The sequence below is a fragment of the Copidosoma floridanum genome, unplaced genomic scaffold (genome assembly GCF_036245765.1).
Source record: "Copidosoma floridanum isolate Cflo_tuat_1 unplaced genomic scaffold, Cflo_Japanese_pri ptg000011l, whole genome shotgun sequence".
NCBI classification, from domain to species: domain Eukaryota; kingdom Metazoa; phylum Arthropoda; class Insecta; order Hymenoptera; family Encyrtidae; genus Copidosoma; species Copidosoma floridanum.
Genome location: NW_028321888.1, coordinates 11,590,919 through 11,605,490, shown reverse-complemented (window position 1 = coordinate 11,605,490; position 14,572 = coordinate 11,590,919). Strand labels below are relative to the sequence as shown.

The 14,572-nt window shown below is 38.1% G+C and overlaps 1 protein-coding gene across 1 annotated transcript in view; it reads right to left on the bottom strand.

The window, feature by feature from the left end:
- Positions 1-14,572, bottom strand: part of LOC106641351 (bedraggled) — a 129,428-nt gene that overhangs the window by 93,726 nt on the left and 21,130 nt on the right. Inside the window, exon 2 of the mRNA XM_089590076.1 lies at positions 6,688-7,717. Coding sequence (XP_089446202.1) covers positions 6,688-7,694 — 1,007 coding nt within the window. The 5' untranslated portion in view covers positions 7,695-7,717. The remainder of the gene's footprint in view (positions 1-6,687; positions 7,718-14,572) is intronic.

Here is a 14,572-nt window from a genome sequence, read left to right as displayed (position 1 = left end):
TATGTATTGGAAAGTAAAAAATAATTTTTTCCTACTTTTTCGTGTTTTTTTTAACCTTTGGATGTTTACTGCACCCTCAGTACAAAAAATAGAGTTCGCACCTAGCGCGAATCAAACCAGGATAATTACAAGGAGTCCCTTGGGTCCTGCTTTGTAGGTTCCTCAGGCCTGGTGCTTGCCCTGGCGACACTCACCACCAGGTATACAAAAACTACTATACATCATTTGTATGATTGGTAAAAGCGAAAGTCTCTGTGAACTATCAGCTCATGATACCAGTGGAGACCCCTGCTTTTCTCTATCATGGATGTAATAAAACATTTTTTTAATACGTAAGAAAAAGTAAGCTTTAAAATTTTTGCACATTTTTTCCCACTACTAATTTATTCTTTTACTATTAAACTGAACAGTCCATAATAATGCAGGCAAGTTAGTTTATTCGTAAAAAAAAACTTGTTTTACGGACCTTTTTAACGTGTTTTCACATACGTTCCGTGAAAATTTGCTTTCCAAAAATGTACTCCGCTATTTCTGCTATTTTTCTTATAATTATCCCGTAAAAAAAGGAGATAAAAGGTTTTTTTGAAAATATGGGGTCAAATCCGATAACTCACCTGTACTGTAATACGTTTGACTTATTATGTAAGAGTTTATCATCTATAAAATTAAGTAGAGACAGACGAGTACAAGGTAAGACAGCCACCGACGGATATGCCAATTACAGTAACCTATCATAATCTTAGGATTTTTTTTTTTAGGTTTTAAAATCTTCGTATCATACAGAATCATTCTATTACATTCTTATTGATAACAAACAAAATTCTATCAAAAAACTTTTTTTAGGTAATCTAATGTTCACTTAATAAATAATGCTTGATATTTAGCAAATCTTCTATTATCCATCTAATGTGTGCCATTCAAACCTGTCTAAGAGTATAGCCATACTTACACTTCATGACGAATTTTAAATTGTACACAATTTTAATAAAGGTGAAAAGTTATACTCGTGAAAAAGATTTGTTATTAATAAATGAAAAAAACTAAATAAAAAAATTGATAATAAAGGAATGATGTATAAGTACATAAAAATCGATTTTTAGATTCCGCTTAGCCCGCGATGGAGATCCAAATAGAGCGTGACCTTTATCTTTTTTTTGTTGTAAAAGTTTTACCAACAATACATAAGATAACTCAAGTACAACTAGTTAAATACAACTCAAAGTCCTAAGTCACGATAAATTAGATGGTGGAATATAATAGTCCCTGAACTTATAAGAATGTCTTCATTGTCAGTTTAAGAATATAAGTAGACAAATCAAAAAGATAGCTTCAAAGATTAAAAAATTAAAAAAAGAATAATACAATAAAAAATCTATACTGACTCTATACTAAACGCACAATTAATAAAAAGTAAAGACGCATGCTCATTTGTGTTTACAAATACTGTATAAGTTTATAAAATACCTGTACTTTGATTGTTCTCCATATTACTATTGACAATATTGTAGGTAAATGTTTTTGAGCCGACAAACGTTTTCTAAAGATTGTATAAGTGCATATCTATAATCTATTCCGACATTATAAATGTATTTATATAATCTAATTTAATTTACTTCTGTAAATCAAAGAATATGTTTGTAATTTTACTATGTTCTAGTCACAAAATTTATTGGAGTCTAGTATTTCAGTTTTTTGTTTGTTTTTAAAAATGCGAGCCAGATTAAGTTAACAAGGTATACGATATATCATTAATGAAATGATAAAAATGTGTCAACATAGAACCGGAGATACGATTTTGATATTCTTGCACGTACATATTTACACGTGCTAAAACAGTATATTGATACTTCAAATCACAACTCACAAGACATTAAGTACGAGATAATAACAATCACTTGACGTTCATATTTATGACACAATACAAATGTAAATGGTGTTAGCTCTGAACGTATATAATATATTGTGTTCCGGGACGGTAAACGCATGTGTCGTTTGCTCAATAGCGGGTACGTGTACACGCAATGCCATTGTCGTCACGTGCAAACGCGTAAACGCGTGTCGCGGAAACAATGCCACGCGAGCCTTTGGTACACATGTATTTTAAGGACGTTCGGTAGTGATTGAATTTTCCAACGAATTTTTCTGAAATTTTGACCAGACGTTTTTATTGTTGTTACAATAAACCAGTCAAAATTTAAAGAGGTTCCTCTGTTTCGTTTTCGAGATATTGAATTTCAAAGTTAAGGCATTTTAACACTGTCGCTTATGGGAGAACTGACTAAATCACAGTTTTAAGCAAATTGGGCCAGTGAATTTGGCCAATTTTTTTATATGTTACAGATAATGTTATTAATTTGATGTATACCAAGTTTTGCGACGATCGTCTGATTCGTTTATAAATAAAAAATTAAATAAAAGCTCGACCGAAACGCAACGGCAACGTCGCAAGTGGCGGGAAATTCAAAATGTTCCAGGATGTTGATCAGTAAATATCTCAATATTATTGTAGATATTTATGCATTCACGCATAAAATACAAGCTTACGTGTGTGCGTGAGTGTATGTACAGAACGCCCACCCCTTCCCATAAAAAACAATAAATGTTAATAACACGCTATTTATTTTTTTTTTTTTAATTTCAAATTTATTATTTCTTCTTAAGATACAATTTTTTTGCACATTACAAAATCACATGCTCATAGTTTGAATCACTCATCTTAGGCTTTGGGCATTCTTACGAATGAAATCTACAAATAGAAATACAATTGTTACAAGTCTTTCTAATTACTCATTTATTCATTTTCACTACACTTTTATAATAAATCAGTAACAAATACTTACAGCTTTATCACAAAAACATTGATACACGAACGCTGTCGTAACCGACGCAGCACGCAGCAGACGAGCAGACAGTGTAGAGTGTGCAGAGACACCTGATGCGTGTACATGAACACTCACACATTTAAGACCCGTACGACGTTGCCAAATCTTCATTCATCGCTGGTTTCCCCTCACCGCGCAAATGTTTCCCCCCGCTAACACTACCGAACGTCCTTAAAGCATAATGACACAGCTTCTCAATAGAGGAAGTGATATCCTCTGCCTTTGAACGTCAGTTCACGTTGAAGAAAGTGCCCTTAAGAGAGTTCACTCGCTAAGAGAATTAACGTCAAAATATTGATAATACTTTGAACAGAGATGAATTATTTAGTGTATGCTATGAAAAACCTTCGATTCAAATTTCAAGTTTATGGCTTATAAAGTGAGTTATTGATAATTTTATTATTGAACTTTTAACGTGCAGTCTTATGAGAATTAGTACTGTTCTGATACATAACCTGCAATATCTGGATAATCGACGTCAAGATTTGATTGTAAATTTTTTAGAAAATAGCTAAAAACTTGGTGATTACGTAACTATAGTTTCATCTTCATTCATGGCTTATGGAATGAGAAATAAATTAGTGAATAAAATAATTCTCCTTCAACAGCCACCGTTAGTATGTCGCGTTATATATGTATACATAGTCAAGCAGGTTACAATATCTTATGGGTCAAAAAGGTTAGGTACGAGTGAACTCCCTTAAATATAGATAGCCGTATATGCTACCGAAGCTGCGGGCTAGTGTAATCGACTATGTTGCAAAAAGTACAGCTTCCTGGGGGATGCGTCAGCAACGTGGCCATATCCTTATACTGATGCAGGAAATCTTTAGATCTTCAGAGCCACGCGCACTTTAGATCCTACATGCTCGAACTTCTAAAAACTCGAAGGTATATTAGGCCACGCTTCTGTGATCACGCATTGTTTTTTTTTTTTTTTTTTTTTTTTCTTTTACGCTTACGCACGTGCAGGCGCATAAACAGCGTAGACGAGGGAGGGGTGCCTTGTTCGTATGTTTGTATATTTATGTACGTGCACGCGCGCATTTCCGGTCAGTTGGTCGTAAGTACGGTTTTTTTGGACTCGGTGAGGGTATTTCGTAATTGATGCACGTGCCGTCTCCGTTCTAGCGATACATGTAAGAGGTGGAGATGAGAGTCGGGGGGAAAAAAGCGAGGAAGTGCTTACTGGACTGTGAACCCCCTTTGCTAGTACCTATCTTTTTTTTCTCCTCTTCCTCGTTTGTTTAGCGTCGGTATTGTTTGGTCGTACATAATAAGAGAATGTGAGTGGAATATGGGTACCTCGTTATTCAGAAAACGAACGAGTTAAGGGAAAAAAAAAAAGGATGGTAAGTGCACTCGGAGGCTAACTCGAGTTACCGAATAGGTTGGACGAGAAAGCAGATATTGTAATGGTTTCTTGTTCGTCGGTGGTTGGTAGGTTTCAATTGTGTCTGAATTCTGTAGTAATGAGTAGATAATAACTTAAAACTGTATCAAAATTTTATAAAAATGATGGATGAATGCTATTGAAATCTGGAAGATACCGGTGGTGATAGATTTTGCTTTCGGCTTGGTTTGGTTCATAAAAATGGCATATCAGAATATTTTTCATTTTCGGCCTAAATAAAGACACGAAATTAGATGTGGAAAGACGAGAAAATGGTATATTACGTCACTACGGCACAAAGTACAAATATGAGCGCCCGAAGGGCGCGATTGTTGTATGTTGGTGCCCGAGTCGCGTATAATGTTTTTCTTACCGAGGGCGCAAAGTGAAATTTTGCACCCGTAGGCATACTTTGCGCCCAGTAAATCACTTTGGGCCCTAGGGCAGAAAATTACTTTGGACCCGGAGGGCGCAAAAAACTTTTCTGCCCATGGGCCCAAAGTGATTACAAGGGCGCAAAGTGTGACCCGAGGGCGCAAAGCAGCAGTTGCACTTTGGGCCCATGGTAAGAAATGGTAGTTTCCCTACGAGTTTGAAAAGTCTCTGTTTGCGAACCGAGAGGTTTGCGGCCCGAGCCGAAGGCGAAAGACGTAACGAGGTTCGTAAAGGAGACTTTTCGAACGAGTTCCGGAAAACTGCTTTTTCGCCCGAGGAAGTACCAGCCTCCCAAAACCACCCGAGGGCGGAAATAGTAGTTTTCCTACGAGTTTGAAAAGTCTCTGTTTGCGAACCAAGAGGTTTGCGGCCCGAGCCGAAGGCGAGGTCCGTAACGAGGTTCGTAAAGGAGACTTTTCGAACGAGTTCCGGAAAACTGCTTTTTCGCCCGTGGAAGTACCAGCCTCCCAAAACCACCCGATGGCGGAAAAAAAGGATTTCTACTTTTGTCTGACAGATGATGAAGAAATTGAAAGTATATTAAACTGCGCAAGACCTTAAGTTCAGTTAGATAATAAAAAAATTAGAGGCCAATAGGTTACTTGGTTTATGTTTAAAAAATTGAAGGGAAATGAAAAAAAATTGATGTATACGTTCACTTTTGAAACGAAAGTAAGATGCCTTAAACACAATCGAGTTTGTTCCGTCTTAACAACTTGTAAAAGTTACCAAACCACATTTAAGGTTGCCAAACTATATTGGTAACAAAATAATTGCACGTACAGTACAACTTACACGTATTTAAAAAATTAATATATTATGAGTTATGGTAGTAGCTTCTGTTTGCAGATCCATGAGACTAGTTAAAAATAATCAGTAAAGGTTAACTTGTCAACTTTAATATACTATAGAAAGCTATCTTATAAATTCCAAGATCAAAACAACCAAATATATTTGAATTTCAATCGATGTCAAAAAAAAAGTTTTACAGATACAAAGGATACCGGAGTCACAAGCCAGAAACGTTCCATTATTGGCGTGAGAATGTAAAAAATAAAAGCAGAATCGGGAGAGGCAAAAAAGCTTGAAGAGAGAGAGAGAGCAACGAACTTTCAGCGTTAACGCTCTTTCTTTTTGCTTCTTTATCTTACGTTTACATAACCCAAAATTGGCATATCGCACTTGTTCACCACCAACACCTTGTCCTCCCGTCCAATCTCTCATTTCTTCTGATATTTTGTTATAAGTTTCGTGGTATATCTTCAAAAAAGCGCATTGATGCATACACACGTGTTTGCAGTACTTTACTGAAAAGTTTATACTAGTGAACGCAATGAGTCTAACTTGACAATAAACTTTTAAGATACTGAATAATGTCTAATACTCATTTTATTTTAATATTCTATACCGATAGTTACTATAGAAGAATAAATAGAATCACAATGTGGTGGATAATTAAGGCTTGTTTCATCTCTTGTCCATCTATTCGATATATACATTTTGTTGTCGATTTTTTGAATGATTTTAATATTGAAATTTTGCACACAGCTTTGGTTCCGATGATAGTAAAATAAATTTTACTAAACATTTCCGTTAATCTAATATGGCTGATACCTTCAAATGGCGGATTATCATTTTTTTACAACCACTTTTTGGTACGAGTATTAAATTAAAGAGTATGGCAAACAGAAAAGAGGTATGATTTCATTCAAAATTCAACATGGTGGTCGAAACAAAATGGTGAACCCCTTTGACATAGTTCTCAAATAAAAGGATTTGGGAGAAACATAATACTGTAATTGTAATCTTACAAGTATTTTCTTACAAGATCATTGTCTCGACAAGAAAATGCGTTTATCACAGCATACTGTAATGTTCGATGAAAACTCTTAGCATAACCCTTCGTTGCAAGTATATCATACAAAGCCAACTTGCTACTTAAGAACTTAACAACAACATAAAAGATTTCCAACTCACCTAATGGACGACGAAGACTTTCCTCTGCCAGTGAGCTTCTCTTTTCCCTCCAGTTTCTTCTCGTCGAAGCTGGCACTGCTGGTCCGTATCCTCCTGGCAATGGCCTCCCCGTCAGCCTTGTTCCTCCGTCGCGAGACCGAACCCTCGCTCCAGGACTTCCGGTAGTTGCAGTTCTTGGACCTCTTCCTCCAGGGCTCCGTGTCCAATCCAACCGAGGCGACCGAGCACGTGAACGACGACCTCAGTCTCTTGAACGAGTTCTTCGCCACTCTCAAACCGTCAAAGTCAAAGCTCAGCGAGGACTGCTTTTTCGCAGCTGAGTCGGCCCCCGGTGGCGAGGACTCGAACCCCTGGTTGTCGAACACAAAGTCCTGGCTGGCGAGCGTGGCTGCCTCGCGCCACTGGTCCTTCGAGTTCTTGATCAGGCAGGTCGGCTCCAAGGGGTAGCCACCGTGTGGCCTGCAAGGCACTTTCTCCTCTTCTTCATCTTCGTCGTTGTCCTCAAGCTCCGATAGGAAATTGAATGCATCGCTGATCTCGCGCGCCTCGTACGAGGCGTCTTCCTCGCAGGGGCCGATCGTTGGCTTAGGTTCAGCGGTGTGGTCCTCCTCTTCCAGCATACGTGGCCTGATCACAGGTTCTAGATTTTTGGTGATGTCGCGCACCCGTCTAATCGTGTCCGAGGAGACAACGTCGATTCTCTTCCTCACGGGGACCACCTGGTCGTGGCCCAGTGTGACAAGGACGCTGCCTGTGGGAACGCCGTCGTTGGACTCATCAGCACTGCTGAGGTGAAAGTCATGGCTTCGTCTCGTCAACGAGAGCTTCTGTTCGAGTTTGGGTGGGCACACGTCGAGCAAGTGCTCTTGCTCCTCGGGTGTAGCATCTGACGAGGGGGCTCGGCTGGCAATGTTACTGCTGCTGCAGGTCACTCCACTTTCCAGGTCGATCAGATCGACGTCGTGAACATCCGGGACGTCACGGGTACCGCCCCCTCCTGAAGCCATCTTGCGTCGCTTCGTGCCACCTTCTGCAATACAGAGATTTCGTTCGTGGAATAAATAATTTTGACTTTTGAATGGATTAACTTCCAACAATTGATGGATAGTTGCAACATTGATCGAAATAAATGTTTTAGCTTTTTCAAAAAAATAATATTTAAATGGTTAATAGGAGTTGTTTTACCGAATGTAATAACTAAAATACACGATCTCAAGAGAAGGTATCTTGATAAGAAAATCTAAAAGTTAAACGGAATTAGTCAATTTTTATGAAAATCATGTAATTTTAGATTATCAGGAGAACAATAGATTTATCTCTTAAGGTAATGCAGAATCGTAAAAACTGGACAAAAACTTAAGTATGAACTTTACTTCTTTTGAGATTTAGACTAAAATTAAGATGATTTAATGTTTGTTGAATGGATACATGAGTTAAAATTTTCAAAACACTATTAAATCAAAACTAAACTTTTTTAAGTTTTCATCTTCCAAAATAGATAGAATTTCCAAGTTCCAATGTAGAAGAAATGATAGTTAGAAAGTTTGACAAAAATCGTGCACAAATGATAAACGGAGAAATCATATCCTAATTAAATGAATACGTCAATATCATTATTTCCCGAGCAATAAGAAGAATTTAAGTTTCGTTTCATTTACTGCAAGATTTAGGTCTCTAAACAGTTGCAATTTTGACAGTGTTATCGTTAGTGTAGATATTAACTTCGTTTCTTCTATATTATGGTTTTTTCAAAAATGTTAACCCACACATGATGTAATCTAGCTCTTACTCGTATCGTGCAAGCTGTTGAAGAGAATGAGGAAAATTGAACAAAGTGTCCATGATGGAAATATTGTGCGTTGAAGACTCGGTGCTTTTGATACTTATTGGTAGAAAATTTTGTTTAGTCTTCAAGTTAAAAAATGTGAAAAAGATATGTGATTATAAAAAACTTTTGTTTTCACAGTTCTGCTTGTTTAAAAAAATACGAAGGAGAGAATGAAACATACGTCTACAGTAAGAAAAATAAAGTATGTGACCAATAATGTTCTCGATTTCACTTGAAACTACTCACTGTACTCACTTTTGTCATATTACTTTAATGACTGTATTTGTCTAGGTAAAATTTAACTATTACTTCTAACAGGGATAACAACTACGATAATTTAGTAACTTTAAGTGCTACCGATATCACACCCGGCAACGCAAATGATCTGTCATCTTGTATTATTCGCAAAACATAATGTATTAGGCGAATGATACAACGAGACACCAACAAACTTGCACGTCGTGCATTGAGAGAGTAAGTATGGCTAGTGTACGGTACTAAGAAATAAAATACATCCCTTTGTAAAAAATTATTCTAAATTCATACCCTACTTTATCGGTGCTCTCCAATTTATAGCTAATTGTTCACCCCAGGTGAACCCTTTTGATTAGGACCAAAAAAAGCTTTGTGAAAGATGTGACATATAACGAAACATAACATATCCCCGACTTTTCAAAACTACAGGCTCTAATCCTCTGCAATTGACTATTTTCAAGTTTCTACGTGTGTGGATGGCATAGTCACGAACGTGCTAGTGCGGCACATCAAGCGAGTATATCTTCGAATCTGACCCACATCTGGTTAACCTCTCGCGGAAGTGCAACGAGAGCAACAACCCATCGTATGTGGATGCACGAATTCGTGTGTACATATTACATAGGTGTACGATTCATTCTGCCGTGTGCCGCTCCTCTTTGACTCTTGGTATTCTTTTTTTTTTTTGGTTGCCCTCGATCGATCAGTATTATTTTAACATTATTTCTTATTGCCGAGCTGAAGAAAATGACAAGAATATTCCTGAGAATTATCTACAATTATCTACAGCCTTAAACCATGATACCTCAATCATTTCGTCGCGGGCACACGCCTTTCCTCATAATCTTCCTCTACTTCGTTTCTCTCTCTCTCTCTCTCTCAATCGTGATCGATTCTCCTGTGGTCGCAACATGGCTTGAAGAAACCATTACTTCGAGAGCTATAGGTTTTCGAGAGAATCGCGTACTACGTGTACGAAGTGATTGCCTCGCGGCTGTCACGATTTTCCGCGGGGCAATCGGGGATATGTGTGCCTACACGTGGAAACGTCAAAGTTCTTATCGACTTTACGATAAGCCAGTGAGAGTCGTGTGTTTATTTTTAAAGCTGCGTATAAAAACTTTGGGTGAAAAAACAATGTTGTTATTTTCATTGATAATAATATTCTTGAGCTTCCTAACGATAATATACTTTGATTGGATGATGCACTTCATTATTTTGTTTCATCAGGGCTACATGTGAACTCTACACCGTTGTGTCGTTGAAGAAAAGCTCAACTTAATTGACTTATTTTTGTTATTTTTATTGCCATTATCATCAGCGCTTTATTATTATTACAACTGTTATTACAAAAATAATTTCTTTCTTTTTTTTGGAAAAAAAGTCCTTACAATATGCTACTTTAACATCTGTTTGTGAATAATTTAAAACAATTTTTTTGACTTATAAAAATGTGAAGGTAGCAACAAGCAAAAGATTATACTGTGATTTTCTATTAAAAGAAGCAATTTGCATGATGACACTAATGATAATAATAATAATACTAATTATTATTATTATAATAAATATAAAATATAAATAATGATTATAATCGTGGTAAGAGACGGATGTAAAAAAAAACACTATTTAAAATATTAAACAAATGTTTTCATTAAACTCGACTTCAAACTTGAATTTTCATAAACAAAAAAAAAATTGTAAAAAGCAAAAGAAAAGCATCAGCTTGTTGCTGAAAATTGACGCTCCGTGACGACAGCTGCAATAGAAATGTGCCCGGGGATAATCTTGAGGACGAGAAGAAAAAGAGATAGGAAAGAGAAAAGTTAGAACGGAAAGAGTCTCTCGGGCTGAAAATGAGCGAAGAAGGAAAGGAGTGCCTTTCGTCCGGCCGCGCCGAGTCGCCGAGCAAATTGCACAATGATAGAATTATTGCCGGCTCGATGATTGACGTAACAAACTTTTTTTCCCTTCCCCTCACTCTCTCCCTCTGCCCACCGCGACGGGCTGTTTATGTTGTGTGGGTGTGCACGCGCGTAAATTCACAGGACTGACGGGGATAGAGCTAGGCTGTAGCGCTCCTCCATTAGAGACTCGCATTCGACATGCTTCTTTCTCTTTCACAATTTTCGGTCGTAAAACGTCCCTCCGACATCGATGACCCTCTTTTGCTTTGTTAATTTTATTTCGTACCCTAAACTTTTCTTGCTCTTGCAGTGCCTAGTCAATGAACTCGTAATTTCACGCAGGACGATGCCGTTAATGTGAAATAACGCGCTGTGGAGTCCACGTAACTGAACCTGTCGACTGACGGTGCTTTTAATTTTAATAGCATTGTCAATGCGTTTCCAGATTATTTGCAAAAATTTACTCTCATGCAAGTGCTTGTATTACTCTTATAAACTCCCTCTGGATCTAACATATTTCGCGGACAATAATGAAGGTAAAGTGTTATTCGAATCGAATTTGTTTTAACGAGAAATTATAAATGAAATAAATCTGACTTACGGATATCCGAACTGAACGAATGGGAACCTTAAATAGTTTTCTGCTATGCTGATTGCGAGTCGACAGTTAACGCTAATGATACAAAACTGTGGTCGATACTTCCAATGATCGCGGTGGTTGATAAGTGAAAAGTCGAGTTTAGAAACACAATGTCAACATCCCCACCCAATCTTCGACTTGGGCGTAATGTAGATCAGGTTACTCGATTATATTGTCTGGTTGCGTTGTGCCGTCACTTTATATGTTATGATATTTGGGATCGTGAAATTCGAGGAATCGCTAAGACTCTACGGCTGAAGGAAATGACTGAATGATTAACACTTATCCAAATATTAGGTACACCGGCTCATCAAAGTTTCAACATCTATAGACAAAACCGATCAAAGCAAAACCAATCACCCGCACGAAACTCACTTTTTCGCCGCAACGCTTGCAGAAAGTCACGAAAAATCGACGCCATGGTCCAACCGATTCCACCAGTCAGTTGCGAAGCTCCATTTTTAAAGTACGAAGAGTATCGGAACTCGGCGTAAGGAAAATAAAATACAAAAACGATTCGCAAGAAGCACGTCCAGCACTGTACGTGCCTCGCGCCGCCAAGCTCTCGCGCCCGACTTGTCAACTGCTCTTGGGCGGAGAGCAAAGTGCGTCGGGCGCGTGGTTAGGATCGATTAGCGGCTTGGCGATAAAGAGGCTCTTTCTCCCTCGCCCGCTCGCTCGACCACGTCATCGACGTCTTGCCGAGAGCGAGCGGCTCTATTGTGCGGGTATACCTACCACACGCCGGACGAAGGGAGGGACGCTTTTTATTCCTCGAGCTGTGCGTGCAGTCGCAAAGAGAGAGGTGACAGCTGTTCCGATAAATTGGACTGATGGTTGGTACTCGAGAGGGGCTGTGACGACGTGGGGCTGATTAGATTTTTAGAGGTTTTATTTGAATCTTACGATGGAGTTGTTTCATCAAATATTTTTCGTTGGAGATTAGTGAGTACAATTATTCGTATAGAAGACGAATTCGAGTAGCGTCTTTTTTTCCGTTCAGTATTTTGTTTCAGCTGACCTAATTTTTTTCGATAGCAAATACTGGTAGATAATGGTATTGATGATGTAAAATTATCAGCGTGATTTGTTGATCCATCATTTGGAGTGATACGTGTATCGGTAGTTGCGGGTAGCAGTTTCGGATTTTAGATTTAGCTTAGTTCTCGGGTGATGAGGTCTAGGTCAGGGGTATTTTTTTTCATTTTGTAGAGTGACTACTGCAGTTTTATTTGAAATGAAAAAAAAAAATTGAAGATATCAATGTTTGCTTGAATCTTATCTTAAGTCAACAATTATACAAAGCGTCACAAAAATTTCCCAATTTAATAAACGATTTTTAAACTTGAAAAGAGGTTTTCCTAACTAAATGTCAATAGTAACATGTCAATGTTAACTTTATTCTTCTTCGTTCACTTCGGATTTTGTGAGTTTTTTCAAAAACGACGTATATCTGGCTTTGCATGTCTGTAGTACAGAAGAGAGCTTGTGGGCTTAAAGTTGCGTCCAAGTCTATTATCAACAGTTGATAGACACACAAATTAAGAGGAAACTAGTATTGGGTTATTATACATAGCTGTGTGTTGAGATTCCAATGTATACCCATTCCTGGATTCTTACTCATCCTAATGTGCTTTTTTTTTTTTTTATTGATACCTACTAACCTAGTGTATTTGTTTTTTGATTTATTGTAAACGAGTTTCTATAGCCTTGGCAGTAAGGCACATTGTTACATTATATTTGTTACATATTACAAGTAAATGGTCTATATGTTACATTGTTGGTTACATTTTCACATTTATACGCAGTTGTAGTTCCGTTGGTACGTTGATGATGTCACATAGACCATCTTGAGAGCAAAGGATCTATGTGGTAGGCAATTTTTGCTGCGAGAAGGTCGCCCATCCCTTCTCGAGGAGCATTGCGTGGTGAAAAAGCACATGTGAAAATTCACAGAGGTACTTGCTCGGGAGAGTCGCACTGGCCGGGAAACGAACCCGCAGTCTCCCCGCGTGCCGTCCCACAAACCAGCCAACCAAGCCACCGCGCGCTCTCATAATATGCCTAATCTCTATCTTTTTTTCATAATTATCATCCCCTATTTCCTGAAGTATGCGAGTCTTTCGTGCGGGCCCCTTGCAAAGTTCCCCTCAGACGACTCGGTCATCCATTCTACTGGGTATTATTTACAGGGCGCAGTGATTGTCTCAAGCACACCCCAATTATTATCAAGTTTACTGGAAAGATCTTATCCAATAAGCAATCTAACTCGCTGTACCGAACTTTTCATAACCAACGTGACTTTTCTCCGATGAGCTGGCCATGTGTTGGCTTTCCTTCGGAAAGAAAGCCCCTGGAGGTCTAGACATTACCAGAAAAATATGGACTATTAGTTTTAAAATTCAGATAAGTAGTATTTTCGGCATCCTGGGTATACTACTCATCCCATCGAAAAAGACCGAGAAAAATCTCGACGATTTGCGACGAGATTTGAACCTATTACCCCCCTCGAGTATCTGCGACTAGGAGGTTAGCACATTAACCACTAAGCCATCAATGCTCTTATATAGCTTTGTATAAAAGAAATGACAAACGCCTGTGTCGCAAGATTATCCATCGAATGGATGAAAAACAAAAAAATAATAATAACAATAATAAAATAAAAAAAAGGGAAAGAACAAGTTAACGACATCGAGGAACTCGAAGAACAAAACTGAAAAAAAGAACGCATCGTCTCACTGCCGCTACTTACTGATGCCAGAGGATCATGCACACGCAGCGCGTAATGACGGTTTGTTGAACCTAAAAACAAGCCGACCTCTCCTAGAGTGCCCAAACTACTATTACGTTCTTTTTTCTCTGTCTCTCGACATGAAAGGAGGTACTTTTTTATTGTATCATCTACTGTGCTCGTTACGTTCGGGAGTACGTGTGTGGAGGTTTATTTTTCTCTTGTTTTGTGGAGAAGAGTAAAAAGAGGGTAAAGTACATCTCCCGAGGTAAACGAGAACGAGGATGAGGTGTAAGGCCAGATGAGATTTCGACGTGTGGAGGGCACCTTGAATTAAATTAAATTTTTTTTTTTTTGAGTTCCAACTGACTCCTGTACAGTAGGAATCAGAGCAGGTTTCACAAAAATTTACTACTGCTACAATTTATTTTTCGTTGTTCATAGATACACACAATTGTGGGCATGTGATCCTATTTCAAAAAATTAAGCCTTTTGATTCGTTATGTGATTGGTTCAAGCTGCAATCG